This window comes from Stenella coeruleoalba (assembly GCF_951394435.1).
Source record: "Stenella coeruleoalba genome assembly, chromosome: 15".
NCBI lineage: Eukaryota > Metazoa > Chordata > Mammalia > Artiodactyla > Delphinidae > Stenella > Stenella coeruleoalba.
This window is the reverse complement of record NC_137161.1, coordinates 44,062,078-44,076,952: the sequence shown is the minus strand read 5'-3', so window position 1 is coordinate 44,076,952 and position 14,875 is coordinate 44,062,078. Positions and strand designations below refer to the sequence as shown.

The 14,875-nt window shown below is 57.6% G+C and overlaps 2 protein-coding genes across 2 annotated transcripts; both read left to right on the top strand.

Annotated features, from left to right (window-relative positions):
- Positions 1–362: 362 nt before the first annotated feature.
- On the top strand, positions 363–4,394 carry LOC307198220 (putative cystatin-15). The gene is made up of 3 exons (XM_079944980.1): positions 363–650; positions 3,136–3,246; positions 4,186–4,394. The coding sequence occupies exons 1-3, from the start codon at positions 444–446 to the stop codon at positions 4,330–4,332; spliced, it is 465 nt and encodes a 154-aa protein (XP_079801106.1). The 5' UTR covers positions 363–443; the 3' UTR covers positions 4,333–4,394.
- A 2,296-nt stretch (positions 4,395–6,690) lies between these two features.
- On the top strand, positions 6,691–10,743 carry LOC307197699 (putative cystatin-15). The gene is made up of 3 exons (XM_079943895.1): positions 6,691–6,976; positions 9,474–9,584; positions 10,524–10,743. The coding sequence occupies exons 1-3, from the start codon at positions 6,770–6,772 to the stop codon at positions 10,668–10,670; spliced, it is 465 nt and encodes a 154-aa protein (XP_079800021.1). The 5' UTR covers positions 6,691–6,769; the 3' UTR covers positions 10,671–10,743.
- The last annotated feature ends 4,132 nt before the right edge of the window (positions 10,744–14,875 follow it).

The window sequence follows — 14,875 nt, the reverse complement described above, 5'->3', positions numbered from 1 at the left end:
CACTGGACCTTCCCGTTGTGCCCTGAGGTCATCGGCTGCAGCCAAGGTCAGAGGTAGATCTGGTTTTCTCCTCGGCTCCAGGGACTCAGGACCCACCAGCATTCCTAAGTGCCCGTGACTCTGCCAGCCCAGGGAGGCACTGCCATGAGGGCAAAGCCTAGTGGGCTTGAGACCCTCACCAAGGCCCTACCGAAGCTGGGCTGGGGACGCCCTGGAGATGAGGGGGAACAGAGCCTGCATGTCCTTGGGCTCAAGGTTTATGTGATGAGGGGTGGAAATTGGGACACTCCCCCGCCACCGCCTCCCGTCGGGTGATGACGGGAGGGACAGAGAGGAGGAGCTGGGCAGAGGGCCTGGCCAGCAGCACAGGGCTGTGCAGGGCAGGGCGGCGCTGGCTGGGGAGCTGGGGAGGGCGGCCCACAGTACTGCTGGCCTCCAGGCCAATGCCGGACAGCATGTTCCTGAAGCTGTCTCTGCTCCTGGGGCTTCTTGCTCTGGGGCCTCATGTCTGCAGCTGGAAGTTTGAGGACATCAGTAAGAGTACGCAAAGCTTCCGCTTGTGTGTGGAGTTTGCTGTGTTTCACTTCAATGAACAGGAGCCAGATGAGTACGCTTACAAGCTGCTTTGGGTGGGGCGGAGCCAGCGCAAGGTGAGGCGGATGGGAGTGGGGGATGGGGGTGGGAGATGGGGGATGCGGCTGGGAGTGGGGGAATGGTGGATGGGGGTGGCAGTGGGGGATGGGGGTGGGAGATGGGAGTGGGGGATGGGGTGGGAGATGGGGGATGCGGCTGGGAGTGGGGGAATGGTGGATGGGTGTGGGAGTGGGGGGTGGGGGTGGGGAGTGGGGGCCAGAGGGTGAGGGAGGCTCCCTGTCTGCGGCTCCACCTTCTTCCTGAAGCTGGGCCCGGGGTCGGGGGAAGGGGCCGTCCGCTGTCTGCAGGAAAAGGTAAGGGATGTTTCATTTGGTCAAGAATATTTAAAAATACAAGGTACCAGAATAGAAGGGCTCCAAGTTTCTGATGTGTTAGCTTAGCGCTTGGAACAGGGAGAGAAGGAGAGGGAGGCAGAGGGCAGGTGAGGAGGGAGACAGACGGAGCGGAGGCAGCGCCCTGACATCAAAGCCCAGGAAGGGCCGGCAGCGCAGAGCGGAGCCGATCGCAGGCCTCAGCTGCCAGGATCACTGCCTGGATGTTGGGCTGAGGCCCCTCGTGGAGTGAGCCGGCCTTGACCACGTGGCCGCCGTGGGTCAGGCCTGGCCGGAGGCAGCAGAGGCAGACAGGGCGTGACCTCGCAGGGCTGTTACACTGGTGATGAGAAGCACACAGGCCCTAAGTTTTCAGGTGAGATAGTGGAAGACCTGGACAAGAGCGGTCAGTGTAGGACCGCAGGGCTGAGGGGAGGGGGGGTGGGGGGTGGGGAAGCGCTCTTCATGATGGGCACTCCTGGAAGGACCCGGCCAAGTGCAGGTTTGGGGACAAGAAGGGTGGGCAGCCCCGGAGAGGGTCCTGGACCAGGGTGAGCTGCCAGTGCCCGGTGGGGCCAGCCTGAGGGCTGTGGGCCAGTGTCTCAGGGAAGGAGGTTCAGAGAGGTGGGCGTGCAGGGTGGGTGTGTGCCAGGGCTGGGTCAGGATGTTATCCTCAGAGGAGCAGGGACTCATGGAAGGAGGTCGCTCAGCTTTGTCCAGCATCTCTCTGGACCCCGTGGGGGTAGTGGGCTCCACAGCTTGGGGGCAAGTTGAGACCAGGGTGCAGGAGCTGGGCCCTGGACGACAGGAGGCAGAGGAAAACCGGCTTCTGAGTCGGCTTGGAGGTTGACGTGGCAGGTAGTGGGGCGGGGATCAGGCACAGACCCCAGGTCTTTGTCCTGAGCAGATGGGCAGAGAGCAGAGTGAGGGGCGGGGGAGAGAGGAAGATGGCCGGGCCGAGTCCGTCACAGTCAGTGTTCCCGAGGCAGTTCTGGGAAAGAAGGTCATAGGTTACAGAGCATCAGGGTGGGGAAGAGGGGGCACCTGATGGGAGTGTGGGTGCCCTTAGCACCTGGCTGTGCAGCGCTTTCCCACCGATGCTCATACCTCCCCCGCCCCAGGTACTTTGTCTGGATTAGTTGTTGTCCAACAGTCTTGAGCCCAGACCGATTACTGGCCCCAGATGGTTAGCCCCAAGGTGGCCCGGGTCAGCGGGGCTCTGATGTGAAGGTCCCCCGCTGCACACACTCCTCATGGGACTGGAGGCTGTCCCCCTCCCTGCGCAGACGGCCCTGGCTTCCCTCAAGGGCCCTCATTTCCTGACCGGCTGGCCCTTCGCTGGGCTGCGCCCAGCCCTGGACCTGTGGAGGCTGAGGGCCCCTCGAGCATCACTGTGGACTGAGCTGCCACCCCCCACCCCCACTGCCCTAAGCCTAACCTCGCCCAGGGTCCAGCGGCAGTGCAAGGGGCTGGGTGTGTGTGTGTGTGTGTGTGTGTGTGTGTGTGTGTGTGTGTGTGTGGCTGGTGGCATCGGCTGCAGGCATTCCTGAGCCCCTAAGGAAGCCAGCTTTCTAGACAATTCCAGGTCAGGGCCGTGCTCCTCCCTATGGAAGTTTCTGGCTACATTCCTCTCCGTGTTGGAGTTCTTCCGAGTTTTCATGACCTCTCTGTAGGGGAGGGGATGAAATCCTATCTGTGTTAACCCTGAGGGACAGGGCAGCTCTGAGGGTGGCTCGGTGGACAAGCACCCCCATCCGCCTCCCGAGAAGGAGCCGTGCGATGCCCTCCGTGTGTCTGGAGGATTGAGAGCTGGGTTTCATGTCAGGTGTGCTGTGCGTGTGCTCTCAGCGCTGGGGCCCTACCTCCCGTGACCACCGCCATGTACTCATGACACGGCTCCTGGGTACCAGCTATCAGGAGGGTGGCAGGGAAGAATCCAGGGCTGGAGCTGCACTGAGGGACATCTTTTTGTAGGAAGAGTAGAGAATTAAAATGAAAAAGTAAAATAATACATAAATTAAAAATAAGAAAAATGCACCTAGGTTTGTCCCAATTTATACACATGTGCACATTCATACCTATTTGCCCATTTTCTACTTGGTTGTCTGTGTTTTTCTCATTACTGCAAAGTAAGTATTTCACAGAAGTTTCTATAATCTCTCCTTGACAGATGTATACTTGGATATATTTAATGGACCTGGAGCTGGGCCGCACAATTTGTAAAAAACACGACGAAGACATTGACAACTGCCCCTTGCAAGAAGGCCCAGAACAGAAAAAGGTTTGAGGATAAAATCAACCAAAAGCATCACAAATCTTCAGAGAATGAAAAATAATGTCAAGAAGGGTCTATGAGAGGAGCCTTGGAAGGCCTCAGGGATGACCCTGGGGCAGAATGACAGGCCCTGGCCCCTCCCCGCCAGGTCCCAGGGCTCCCCCTGTACAGAGATGCTCCCAGCACAGCACCAAGCTGGGCCCTGTGCTCACAGCCCGGCTGGCCCCCCAGAGAACCCCACAGACCCCCATGGGCCCTTCCCTCTTGGATGGAGCCTCGCCAGGCCCCAGCCTCCAGCTTCCTGAGAACTCGGGTCCAGGAGGACGCTGTTCTCCCTGTGGGCCTCTTTCCTTTGCTCTGATTCCTCTGGACAGGAGGACACTTTAGTTTGCTGGTCGCCCCACCCCTCCCTCTTGTCTCCTGGGCGGCAAGGAGGAGTCCCGGTCAGTCAGACCGTTTGTCATCACCCTATGAACGGACATCTGGTCCGTTGAACTGAAACCTTGGGGATGGGCCTCAGTCAGGGTGATGCCCTCAGTGGGGCTGGGGTCTCCCCGGACCCCAGCCTTGGGGTAGCCTCTCCTTGGGGTGGGTTTGCAGCTGCAGCTGATGGCGGGGTGGGCACCATCTGGGCCATCTCCTGGGCAGTCTGTTGGCTCCCCCAAGAGCTCACGGGGCAGAGACCCTTCAGGCAGCATCACGTGCCCTGGGTGGGGGGGACCCTGAAGGGCAGGTGATGGCCCCACCAGGCACCCTCTCAGGAGCGCCTGCCTTGATGGTGGAGACTAGAGCTCTGGAGCCCAGCCCCAGGCCACTGTTTGATTCTGCTTTTCTTTCCCCTTTAGTTCTTAATGCACCTTGAGCTCCTGCTAAGTCCTTCCTGCTAAGCGCTCTCATTGTTACATTGTTCTGATTTGATGTCTTACATAAAATTACTTTTTTCAGGTGAGCTGCACTTTCATTGTGGACTCACGCCCATGGTTTACCCAGTTCACCCTCCTGAACAGCACCTGCCAGCAGAAATGGGGGGAGGAGCTCCCGGCTCCCACAGCAGCTCCTTTCCTCCTGAAGAATGAGAGTCTGCAGTCCTAGGTCTGCGTGGCACCAGAGCAATTAAAGGCATCTCAGAGCACATCCTGGGTCCCTGTCAGTTTTGCATTCTCCCTGTTGGTTTATTTCCATGGACGTTGCTGCCAGTGACAAGCGATGGAGAATTTACCATTGTTCTCACCTTGGCTGTGGGCGCAGGGTGCTGAGTCAATCCAATTCCTCAGCTCATGGGAGGGTGCCCTTCCTGGTTCTTGCAGGGTCCTCATGGTTGGTGTGTGTACTCAGTCGTTCATTCTTTCATGTATTCTCCATTTGTCCATCATCTGTCCATCCATGCATGCATGCATCCATCCATCCGTCCATCCATACATCTATTCTTCCATTCCTTTGTTCACCATCCTCCAATCTCTCCAGGCCCCCATCCATTCCACTCAAAAGGAATCCAGACAGTTTTGCCAGGCGACAGACACCTGTGTCCCTTCTGTGTCCATCTCTGAGGCCAGATTCACAGTGAGTGGCCCTTCTGCGGTGGTGGTGTTGGGTTGATGCCCAGGCACAGAGGTGGGAGGTGGGTGACAAGGATGACAGAAGGCTCTGTCCTCTGTGGATCGCCATCGGGGCGTCTGCCCTGGAGCTGCCTGACGGACAAGAAATCTTCTCAGGGCGTCTGGGGTCAGCTCAGAAGATGGCAGCTCCAGTCACACCTCCCCTCATGCTCCCTGACCCCTGCGCCCCCCATCGGCACCCAGCCTGGCCTCCATGGCCGTCAACACTGATCACCAGCCCTGCGACAGGCCCTGAGTTGACAGAACCCCCGTGAGCACCTCTCTCTTCCCGGGTCCTGGTGGGGGCAACCCTGGAGGGGCCGAGGGATGGGGGCCTGGGGCTCTAAGTGGGACAGAGAGGCCATGGGACACTGTCTGGAGGAGGACTTCAAAGGGAGGGGCTGAGGGGTCTTCCCTCCACCTTTTGAGTTCGGGGATCTGATTTGTGTGTCCTGTGGTTGGCAGGCTGTCCCTTTCCTGACTGACCTATTGCCGTGATGTGGCCATAAGCACTGGTGAAACAGGCGTCCCCCTCCCCTGCCCCAGCTCCGGGCAGCTCCATGAGCACAGCTGGCGTGAGCCAGCTTTGGTCTTTTAGTACCTGTGTTTGGGATTTCTAACATCTCCCCACAATCTGATAGGTGCAAGTACAAACTGATAAGCGTGGCTGTGTGGTCAGCCAAGCTTCCTTTGAGGGCACTTGGGTTCAGAAGGATGGAGCCATTATTCCTGGGCCCCATGCCGGCCAAGGCCAGACAGAACCCCCTGAGCAACAGTGGCCACCTTCACCTCAGCTCCTGTTTCCCGTCGGAAGGTCTGTGTCCTGCTCTTTTCAATTCTTCTGTGGTCTGACCTCAGATGCATTTTAACTACACCGGGGGGCTTTGCACATGTCCCTCAGCATTCAGACCCAGTCATGGGGTGATTTTAAACCCACTACGAGCCTCCCGTGGGGCACCAGGGTACCAATGCAGGTGCCAGAGGCTGAGTGCAGCCCCAGTCCTGTCCTACAACCTGTCCCCATGGTGATGGCCCAGGCCCCGCATCCTTTCTGGGATCATCATTAACATACAGGAGTCCGTCTCCCCCATGTCCAGTGTGGAGCATCCTCACGTCCACAGGCAGCACATCCTACTTTCCCGGCCCGCTTGATCCCACGGCCTGGTGTGCACCCCAGGCAGGGCACATCAGTAACACGGTTCCCGTGAGAAGAGCCTGACACGGCCACACGGCAGAGGCCGCAGCGCCACAGGTGGCAGCTCTGCGTGAGAATGCACGTTGGCTGGGGCAAGGCAGGGCCTGACCTTCCCCAGCCCTGGAAGCCCTCCTGCCCGTGGCTGCCGCTCACATCCGTTCCAGCAGAGCCCCTGCCTTGGCTGGCTTACCCCTTGTCCCCTGCCCACTGCCAAGCATGGCCAGGCCTCCTGTCATGTAGGTCAGCAGGTGCCAGTGGTGGTGGAGAGGATGGTGCCCCGGCCCCATGCTGTCCCTCACTGGACCTTCCCGTTGTGCCCTGAGGTCATCGGCTGCAGCCAAGGTCAGAGGTAGATCTGGTTTTCTCCTCGGCTCCGGGGACTCAGGACCCACCAGCATTCCTAAGTGCCCGTGACTCTGCCAGCCCAGGGAGGCACTGCCATGAGGGCAAAGCCTAGTGGGCTTGAGACCCTCACCAAGGCCCTACCGAAGCTGGGCTGGGGACGCCCTGGAGATGAGGGGGAACAGAGCCTGCATGTCCTTGGGCTCAAGGTTTATGTGATGAGGGGTGGAAATTGGGACACTCCCCCGCCACCGCCTCCCGTCGGGTGATGACGGGAGGGACAGAGAGGAGGAGCTGGGCAGAGGGCCTGGCCAGCAGCACAGGGCTGTGCAGGGCAGGGCGGCGCTGGCTGGGGAGCTGGGGAGGGCGGCCCACAGTACTGCTGGCCTCCAGGCCAATGCCGGACAGCATGTTCCTGAAGCTGTCTCTGCTCCTGGGGCTTCTTGCTCTGGGGCCTCATGTCTGCAGCTGGAAGTTTGAGGACATCAGTAAGAGTACGCAAAGCTTCCGCTTGTGTGTGGAGTTTGCTGTGTTTCACTTCAATGAACAGGAGCCAGATGAGTACGCTTACAAGCTGCTTTGGGTGGGGCGGAGCCAGCGCAAGGTGAGGCGGATGGGAGTGGGGGATGGGGGTGGGAGATGGGGGATGTGGCTGGGAGTGGGGGAATGGTGGATGGGGGTGGCAGTGGGGGATGGGGGTGGGAGATGGGAGTGGGGGATGGGGTGGGAGATGGGGGATGCGGCTGGGAGTGGGGGAATGGTGGATGGGTGTGGGAGTGGGGGGTGGGGGTGGGGAGTGGGGGCCAGAGGGTGAGGGAGGCTCCCTGTCTGCGGCTCCACCTTCTTCCTGAAGCTGGGCCCGGGGTCGGGGGAAGGGGCCGTCCGCTGTCTGCAGGAAAAGGTAAGGGATGTTTCATTTGGTCAAGAATATTTAAAAATACAAGGTACCAGAATAGAAGGGCTCCAAGTTTCTGATGTGTTAGCTTAGCGCTTGGAACAGGGAGAGAAGGAGAGGGAGGCAGAGGGCAGGTGAGGAGGGAGACAGACGGAGCGGAGGCAGCGCCCCGACATCAAAGCCCAGGAAGGGCCGGCAGCGCAGAGCGGAGCCGATCGCAGGCCTCAGCTGCCAGGATCACTGCCTGGATGTTGGGCTGAGGCCCCTCGTGGAGTGAGCCGGCCTTGACCACGTGGCCGCCGTGGGTCAGGCCTGGCCGGAGGCAGCAGAGGCAGACAGGGCGTGACCTCGCAGGGCTGTTACACTGGTGATGAGAAGCACACAGGCCCTAAGTTTTCAGGTGAGATAGTGGAAGACCTGGACAAGAGCGGTCAGTGTAGGACCGCAGGGCTGAGGGGAGGGGGGGTGGGGGGTGGGGAAGCGCTCTTCATGATGGGCACTCCTGGAAGGACCCGGCCAAGTGCAGGTTTGGGGACAAGAAGGGCGGGCAGCCCCGGAGAGGGTCCTGGACCAGGGTGAGCTGCCAGTGCCCGGTGGGGCCAGCCTGAGGGCTGTGGGCCAGTGTCTCAGGGAAGGAGGTTCAGAGAGGTGGGCGTGCAGGGTGGGTGTGTGCCAGGGCTGGGTCAGGATGTTATCCTCAGAGGAGCAGGGACTCATGGAAGGAGGTCGCTCAGCTTTGTCCAGCATCTCTCTGGACCCCGTGGGGGTAGTGGGCTCCACAGCTTGGGGGCAAGTTGAGACCAGGGTGCAGGAGCTGGGCCCTGGACGACAGGAGGCAGAGGAAAACCGGCTTCTGAGTCGGCTTGGAGGTTGACGTGGCAGGTAGTGGGGCGGGGATCAGGCACAGACCCCAGGTCTTTGTCCTGAGCAGGTGGGCAGAGAGCAGAGTGAGGGGCGGGGGAGAGAGGAAGATGGCCGGGCCGAGTCCGTCACAGTCAGTGTTCCCGAGGCAGTTCTGGGAAAGAAGGTCATAGGTTACAGAGCATCAGGGTGGGGAAGAGGGGGCACCTGATGGGAGTGTGGGTGCCCTTAGCACCTGGCTGTGCAGCGCTTTCCCACCGATGCTCATACCTCCCCCACCCCAGGTACTTTGTCTGGATTAGTTGTTGTCCAACAGTCTTGAGCCCAGACCGATTACTGGCCCCAGATGGTTAGCCCCAAGGTGGCCCGGGTCAGCGGGGCTCTGATGTGAAGGTCCCCCGCTGCACACACTCCTCATGGGACTGGAGGCTGTCCCCCTCCCTGCGCAGACGGCCCTGGCTTCCCTCAAGGGCCCTCATTTCCTGACCGGCTGGCCCTTCGCTGGGCTGCGCCCAGCCCTGGACCTGTGGAGGCTGAGGGCCCCTCGAGCATCACTGTGGACTGAGCTGCCACCCCCCACCCCCACTGCCCTAAGCCTAACCTTGCCCAGGGTCCAGCGGCAGTGCAAGGGGCTGGGTGTGTGTGTGTGTGTGTGTGTGTGTCTGTGTGTGTGTGTGTGTGTGTGTGTGTGTGTGGCTGGTAGCATCGGCTGCAGGCATTCCTGAGCCCCTAAGGAAGCCAGCTTTCTAGACAATTCCAGGTCAGGGCCGTGCTCCTCCCTATGGAAGTTTCTGGCTACATTCCTCTCCGTGTTGGAGTTCTTCCGAGTTTTCATGACCTCTCTGTAGGGGAGGGGATGAAATCCTATCTGTGTTAACCCTGAGGGACAGGGCAGCTCTGAGGGTGGCTCGGTGGACAAGCACCCCCATCCGCCTCCCGAGAAGGAGCCGTGCGATGCCCTCCGTGTGTCTGGAGGATTGAGAGCTGGGTTTCATGTCAGGTGTGCTGTGCGTGTGCTCTCAGCGCTGGGGCCCTACCTCCCGTGACCACCGCCATGTACTCATGACACGGCTCCTGGGTACCAGCTATCAGGAGGGTGGCAGGGAAGAATCCAGGGCTGGAGCTGCACTGAGGGACATCTTTTTGTAGGAAGAGTAGAGAATTAAAATGAAAAAGTAAAATAATACATAAATTAAAAATAAGAAAAATGCACCTAAGTTTGTCCCAATTTATACACATGTGCACATTCATACCTATTTGCCCATTTTCTACTTGGTTGTCTGTGTTTTTCTCATTACTGCAAAGTAAGTATTTCACAGAAGTTTCTATAATCTCTCCTTGACAGATGTATACTTGGATATATTTAATGGACCTGGAGCTGGGCCGCACAATTTGTAAAAAACACGACGAAGACATTGACAACTGCCCCTTGCAAGAAGGCCCAGAACAGAAAAAGGTTTGAGGATAAAATCAACCAAAAGCATCACAAATCTTCAGAGAATGAAAAATAATGTCAAGAAGGGTCTATGAGAGGAGCCTTGGAAGGCCTCAGGGATGACCCTGGGGCAGAATGACAGGCCCTGGCCCCTCCCCGCCAGGTCCCAGGGCTCCCCCTGTACAGAGATGCTCCCAGCACAGCACCAAGCTGGGCCCTGTGCTCACAGCCCGGCTGGCCCCCCAGAGAACCCCACAGACCCCCATGGGCCCTTCCCTCTTGGATGGAGCCTCGCCGGGCCCCAGCCTCCAGCTTCCTGAGAACTCGGGTCCAGGAGGACGCTGTTCTCCCTGTGGGCCTCTTTCCTTTGCTCCGATTCTTCCGGACAGGAGGACAGTTTAGTTTGCTGGTCGCCCCACCCCTCCCTCTTGTCTCCTGGGTGGCAAGGAGGAGTCCCGGTCAGTCAGACCGTTTGTCATCACCCTATGAACCGACATCTGGTCCGTTGAACTGAAACCTTGGGGATGGGCCTCAGTCAGGGTGATGCCCTCAGTGGGGCTGGGGTCTCCCCGGACCCCAGCCTTGGGGTAGCCTCTCCTTGGGGTGGGTTTGCAGCTGCAGCTGATGGCAGGGTGGGCACCATCTGGGCCATCTCCTGGGCAGTCTGCTGGCTCCCCCAAGAGCTCACGGGGCAGAGACCCTTCAGGCAGCATCACGTGCCCTGGGTGGGGGGGACCCTGAAGGGCAGGTGATGGCCCCACCAGGCACCCTCTCAGGAGCGCCTGCCTTGATGGTGGAGACTAGAGCTCTGGAGCCCAGCCCCAGGCCACTGTTTGATTCTGCTTTTCTTTCCCCTTTAGTTCTTAATGCACCTTGAGCTCCTGCTAAGTCCTTCCTGCTAAGCGCTCTCATTGTTACATTGTTCTGATTTGATGTCTTACATAAAATTACTTTTTTCAGGTGAGCTGCACTTTCATTGTGGACTCACGCCCATGGTTTACCCAGTTCACCCTCCTGAACAGCACCTGCCAGCAGAAATGGGGGGAGGAGCTCCCGGCTCCCACAGCAGCTCCTTTCCTCCTGAAGAATGAGAGTCTGCAGTCCTAGGTCTGCGTGGCACCAGAGCAATTAAAGGCATCTCAGAGCACATCCTGGGTCCCTGTCAGTTTTGCATTCTCCCTGTTGGTTTATTTCCATGGACGTTGCTGCCAGTGACAAGCGATGGAGAATTTACCATTGTTCTCACCTTGGCTGTGGGCGCAGGGTGCTGAGTCAATCCAATTCCTCAGCTCATGGGAGGGTGCCCTTCCTGGTTCTTGCAGGGTCCTCATGGTTGGTGTGTGTACTCAGTCGTTCATTCTTTCATATATTCTCCATTTGTCCATCATCTGTCCATCCATGCATGCATGCATGCATCCATCCATCCTTCCATCATCCGTCCGTCCATCTGTCCATCCATGCATCTACTCTTCCATTCCTTTGTTCACCATCCTCCAATCTCTCCAGGCCCCCATCCATTCCACTCAAAAGGAATCCAGACAGTTTTTCCAGATGACAGTCACCTGTGTCCCTTCTGTGTCCATCTCTGAGGCCAGATTCACAGTGAGTGGCCCTTCTGCGGTGGTGGTGTTGGGTTGATGCCCAGGCACACGGGTGGGAGGTGGGTGACAAGGATGACAGAAGGCTCTGTCCTCTGTGGATTGCCATTGGGGCGTCTGCCCTGGAGCTGCCTGACCGACAAGAAATCTTCTCAGGGCGTCTGGGGTCAGCTCAGAAGATGGCAGCTCCAGTCACACCTCCTCTCATGCTCCCTGACCCCTTCCCCCCCCATCGGCACCCAGCCTGGCCTCCATGGCCGTCAACACTGATCACTAGCCCTGGGACAGGCCTTGAGTTGACAGATCCCCCCATGAGCACCTCTCTCTTCCCGGGTCCTGGTGGGAGCAGCCCTGGAGGGGCCGAGGGATGGGGACCTGGGGCTCTAAGTGGGACAGAGAGGCCATGGGACGCTGTCTGGAGGAGGACTTCAGAGGGAGGGGCTGAGGGGTCTTCCCTATGCCTTTTCAGTTCAGGGATCTGATTTGTGTGTCCAGGGTAGATAGTCTATCCTTTCCTGGCCAGTTGGTTCCCTTGACGTGGTCATCAGTGCTGATGGGACAGCATTTCCCGGGACCACTGAGGACAGCTCCACTGGGCAGGTCACAAAGACAGCGGCCTGGGTCAGCTTTGGCTCCTTGTCCAGCCTGTGCGTAGAGTCTGTAACATCGTCACGCCCTGCTAGGGGCGTGTACACACTGACGGGGTGAGTCTTAGGGTCAGCAAAGCCAGCCTGTTGCCCACCCTTGCCTTAGAGCTGTTAGTTCTGAGGGTCGTTGCTCTGGGCCACACACGCTGACCCAGGAACAACAGCCCTGCCCTGAGGGCCAGCGGGCTCTGCTCACAGGTCAGCATCTTCAGCCCAACCCCCATTCCCCTGGGGAAGGCCTGCCATCTGCTCTGTTTCATTATAAGTCAGTCGTTTTCTACTTTGGAAACCCCAGTGGCTTCATTTCACTCATCTCATAGAGACCCACTCCCCCCATCTCTGCTACCTGATGTCAGAAACACACAAAGTCCCCAGGTGGTTGGCACTTGTGCCCAAGATTGGGAAATGCTTTCTAAGGAAGCCCAGTATTTCGAGGTGTGTGAACCGCAGTGAGGATAGTTTGTTTGTGGCCCATATCTTGCCTCTGGCTCCCGCTGTCTGGGAATATGTGGTTAAAACCATGGCCCATTCACCGAGCTGAGGCTCAGGGTCCTGGGCCGTGTGAGGGTCTTGGTGGGGCTGGTGAATTTCATGCCTGCCACTGTTGTCATTGGCGAACCCATGTTAGCAGGTTGGGGATGACGCCCCACTCCCTAAGGTCAGTCACAACCAGGGGTGGCCTGTCCTGTGTCACCGTGTCCTGGAGGAACCCCTCCATATTTAGCCTAGTCACTAGTCATCCCAAATCAGTAGGGAGTGAAAATATACACAGTAGAAGCACACAATAGAAAAATGGACACTAGTTTAGAAATTCTTGATTTCCACAAAACCCAGAATGTTTTCTGGGATTACCTGGTTTGGAGAAGCAGGGCCCTTTGGGACACACATGCTGAGACCCCTCCTTAATCCAAGTCTCAGCACTGGGGAATGCGTGCAGAGGCAGCAGGAAAGGATGAGAAGGTAAGGGAGAGAAATGTCGGGTGATTTAAGGATAGAAGTTGAAGTACAAACATCTGTAGAACTGCGAACCTAGGAACACCGAAGGAAGAGAAAAGGAAAAAGATAGAAATATTTGAAGAAATAATGGAGATACATTTTCTAAAATTAAAGGAAGACACAATGCAAAGATTTTGTGTCCATTAGCTCTTGCTCCATAAGAAGCAGCCTCAGAAAATCGGCGACACATAGCAGTGAGCGTTACTCCTTCCTGACGGGCACGCAGGGTAGGGGGAGTATTATGTTCAGAGCTGCCCAGAATTAAACTTCTCTAGGTAATATCAACGTTTTGATGGTGTGTGTGTGTGTTTGCACATGCTTGTGAAGTTCAAAGGCTTATGAGAGTGTTAGGGGCATAATATTTGGTTCTTTTACAAAATCAACAACAGTAACCACATATTTCTACAAAATATCCAAACCCTAGAAGTATCGCTTCAGTGTGGTGAATTTTGGTGCACCGATCAGCTCTTGGCACAGAAAAGCTGCACTACAAACCCCCCTTGACCTCAACAGTGCATCACAGCAAGAGTCCATTATCAAGTCATGGGTCTGAGGCTGACCCAGAGGCGTGGCTGCGTGGCTTCCCTTCAGATCAGCACAGCTGGGCTCACCCTGGAGTGGGGACAGGTCTGTTCCACCTGTTCTGGGGCCCCGACTAGGTGTTTCCAAATAGCTAGACCTTTAATAGTTCCTAGGCCAGGTTGCCGGACGCTAGGAGCTGCCACACCACGTGTTCTCAGGCTAGGTGCCCCCAGGACACCCCTCACCTTGAGTGACCACCCGAGAGTAGGAGGAATCTTCACACCTCATCCTGATGCTGTCAACTCCGCCTCCACGGCACAGGTGGAAACCAGCCATGTGCCAGGCCCAACGCGGTGGGAGGCTGGGAAATCAGGGCAAAGTGTGCAGATGGGCTGGTCTTAACCAGGGAGGGCTTGAGGACCACAGGGATGCTTCCGTGTGCAACAGTTGGTACCATGACCTTGAGCGGACAGCCCAGGTCCCAGGGCTTCATGTGCCATTATGGATACTCACCTTTTCCCAAAGTACAAAACCCAGCAGAACTGGACATGTTGGGGTTGCGGACACTGGTGATGAAGCTCTGAGTAAAGGCAGGGATGAGAAGTACAGCATCCAGAGTGGGGTCACAGGGCGGCTGAGGAGTACGTGTCAGAGACTGAGAACATTCCAGCTCTCGGCTTGGGTGAAGGATTCACGGGTGTCCCCTGCGTCACACAGCTATGCGTGGACCAATGCCAGGAGTGCCACAAACCAAGACAGATGATGCTTAAGCTGACTTTGGGCAACTAGGCTTCATCAGAAAAAAAAAGGCGAGCACACAAAAACCTCAAATGCACCCTAGAGTCAGACAAAAGTCCAGCAGGTGCTTTGAACTTGGTAGTTCATGGGGAAAGGGCTGAGGGGCAGCTGGTGGGGTTGCTCCATCAGCCCAGCCTTGGAGGACAGGGGGGTAGGGGACTCCATGCACTGATGACCCTCGAAGCGGGCTCTGCATCTGCCAGGTTGGGTCTTGGGGTTTGCCCTCCATGACACCCCGGCCTGAGGGGCCCAGTAGGGCCTTGGGTGCCTGCCAGCCTGCACGGGCTCCCCTCCCGAGGGCCCTCCCTCACCCCTATGTCACTGGGTTGTGGGAACCACTGAGCGTAGGAGAAGGCCTGTCTGCTTTACATTCTCGGCCATGACAGCACTGGGACCAGGTGCCCCGATCCCAGGAGGCATGTGGAGGCCCAAGGAAGAGGCCACTGTGGGCTCTGGAGCTTAATCTGCCCCCAAAGCGGGGTCTCCCCTGGGTCAGACCTTGTGCTATGGTGCCTGAGGCCTCCTGATCCCAGGGGCAGAGGGGCATGTGTGGCCAAATCCCTAGAGGTGACAAATTGTCAGCCCTCAGGCCCGGTTCCTCTTCGATCTTCTGCCATGAGCACAGGAACTGCCCTTCACTCTAACCCTGTTTTTGTTTACACACCATCATACCTTTGCTAAGGTTATTTTCCTTTTTTTCTAATGATTGAAGTAATGCTTGAAACAATATAAAGAAAAGTCAGAAATGAAT

What these genes read in the sequence shown, in the direction of transcription:
- LOC307198220 (XM_079944980.1), top strand. Translation starts at nt 444, where the DNA reads ATGCCGGACAGCATGTTCCTGAAGCTGTCTCTGCTCCTGGGGCTTCTT. An exon ending in TGGGGCGGAGCCAGCGCAAG is followed by an intron (nt 651 to 3,135) that starts GTGAGGCGGATG and finishes TCTCCTTGACAG; the next exon opens with ATGTATACTTGGATATATTT. An exon ending in AAGGCCCAGAACAGAAAAAG is followed by an intron (nt 3,247 to 4,185) that starts GTTTGAGGATAA and finishes TACTTTTTTCAG; the next exon opens with GTGAGCTGCACTTTCATTGT.
- LOC307197699 (XM_079943895.1), top strand. Translation starts at nt 6,770, where the DNA reads ATGCCGGACAGCATGTTCCTGAAGCTGTCTCTGCTCCTGGGGCTTCTT. An exon ending in TGGGGCGGAGCCAGCGCAAG is followed by an intron (nt 6,977 to 9,473) that starts GTGAGGCGGATG and finishes TCTCCTTGACAG; the next exon opens with ATGTATACTTGGATATATTT. An exon ending in AAGGCCCAGAACAGAAAAAG is followed by an intron (nt 9,585 to 10,523) that starts GTTTGAGGATAA and finishes TACTTTTTTCAG; the next exon opens with GTGAGCTGCACTTTCATTGT.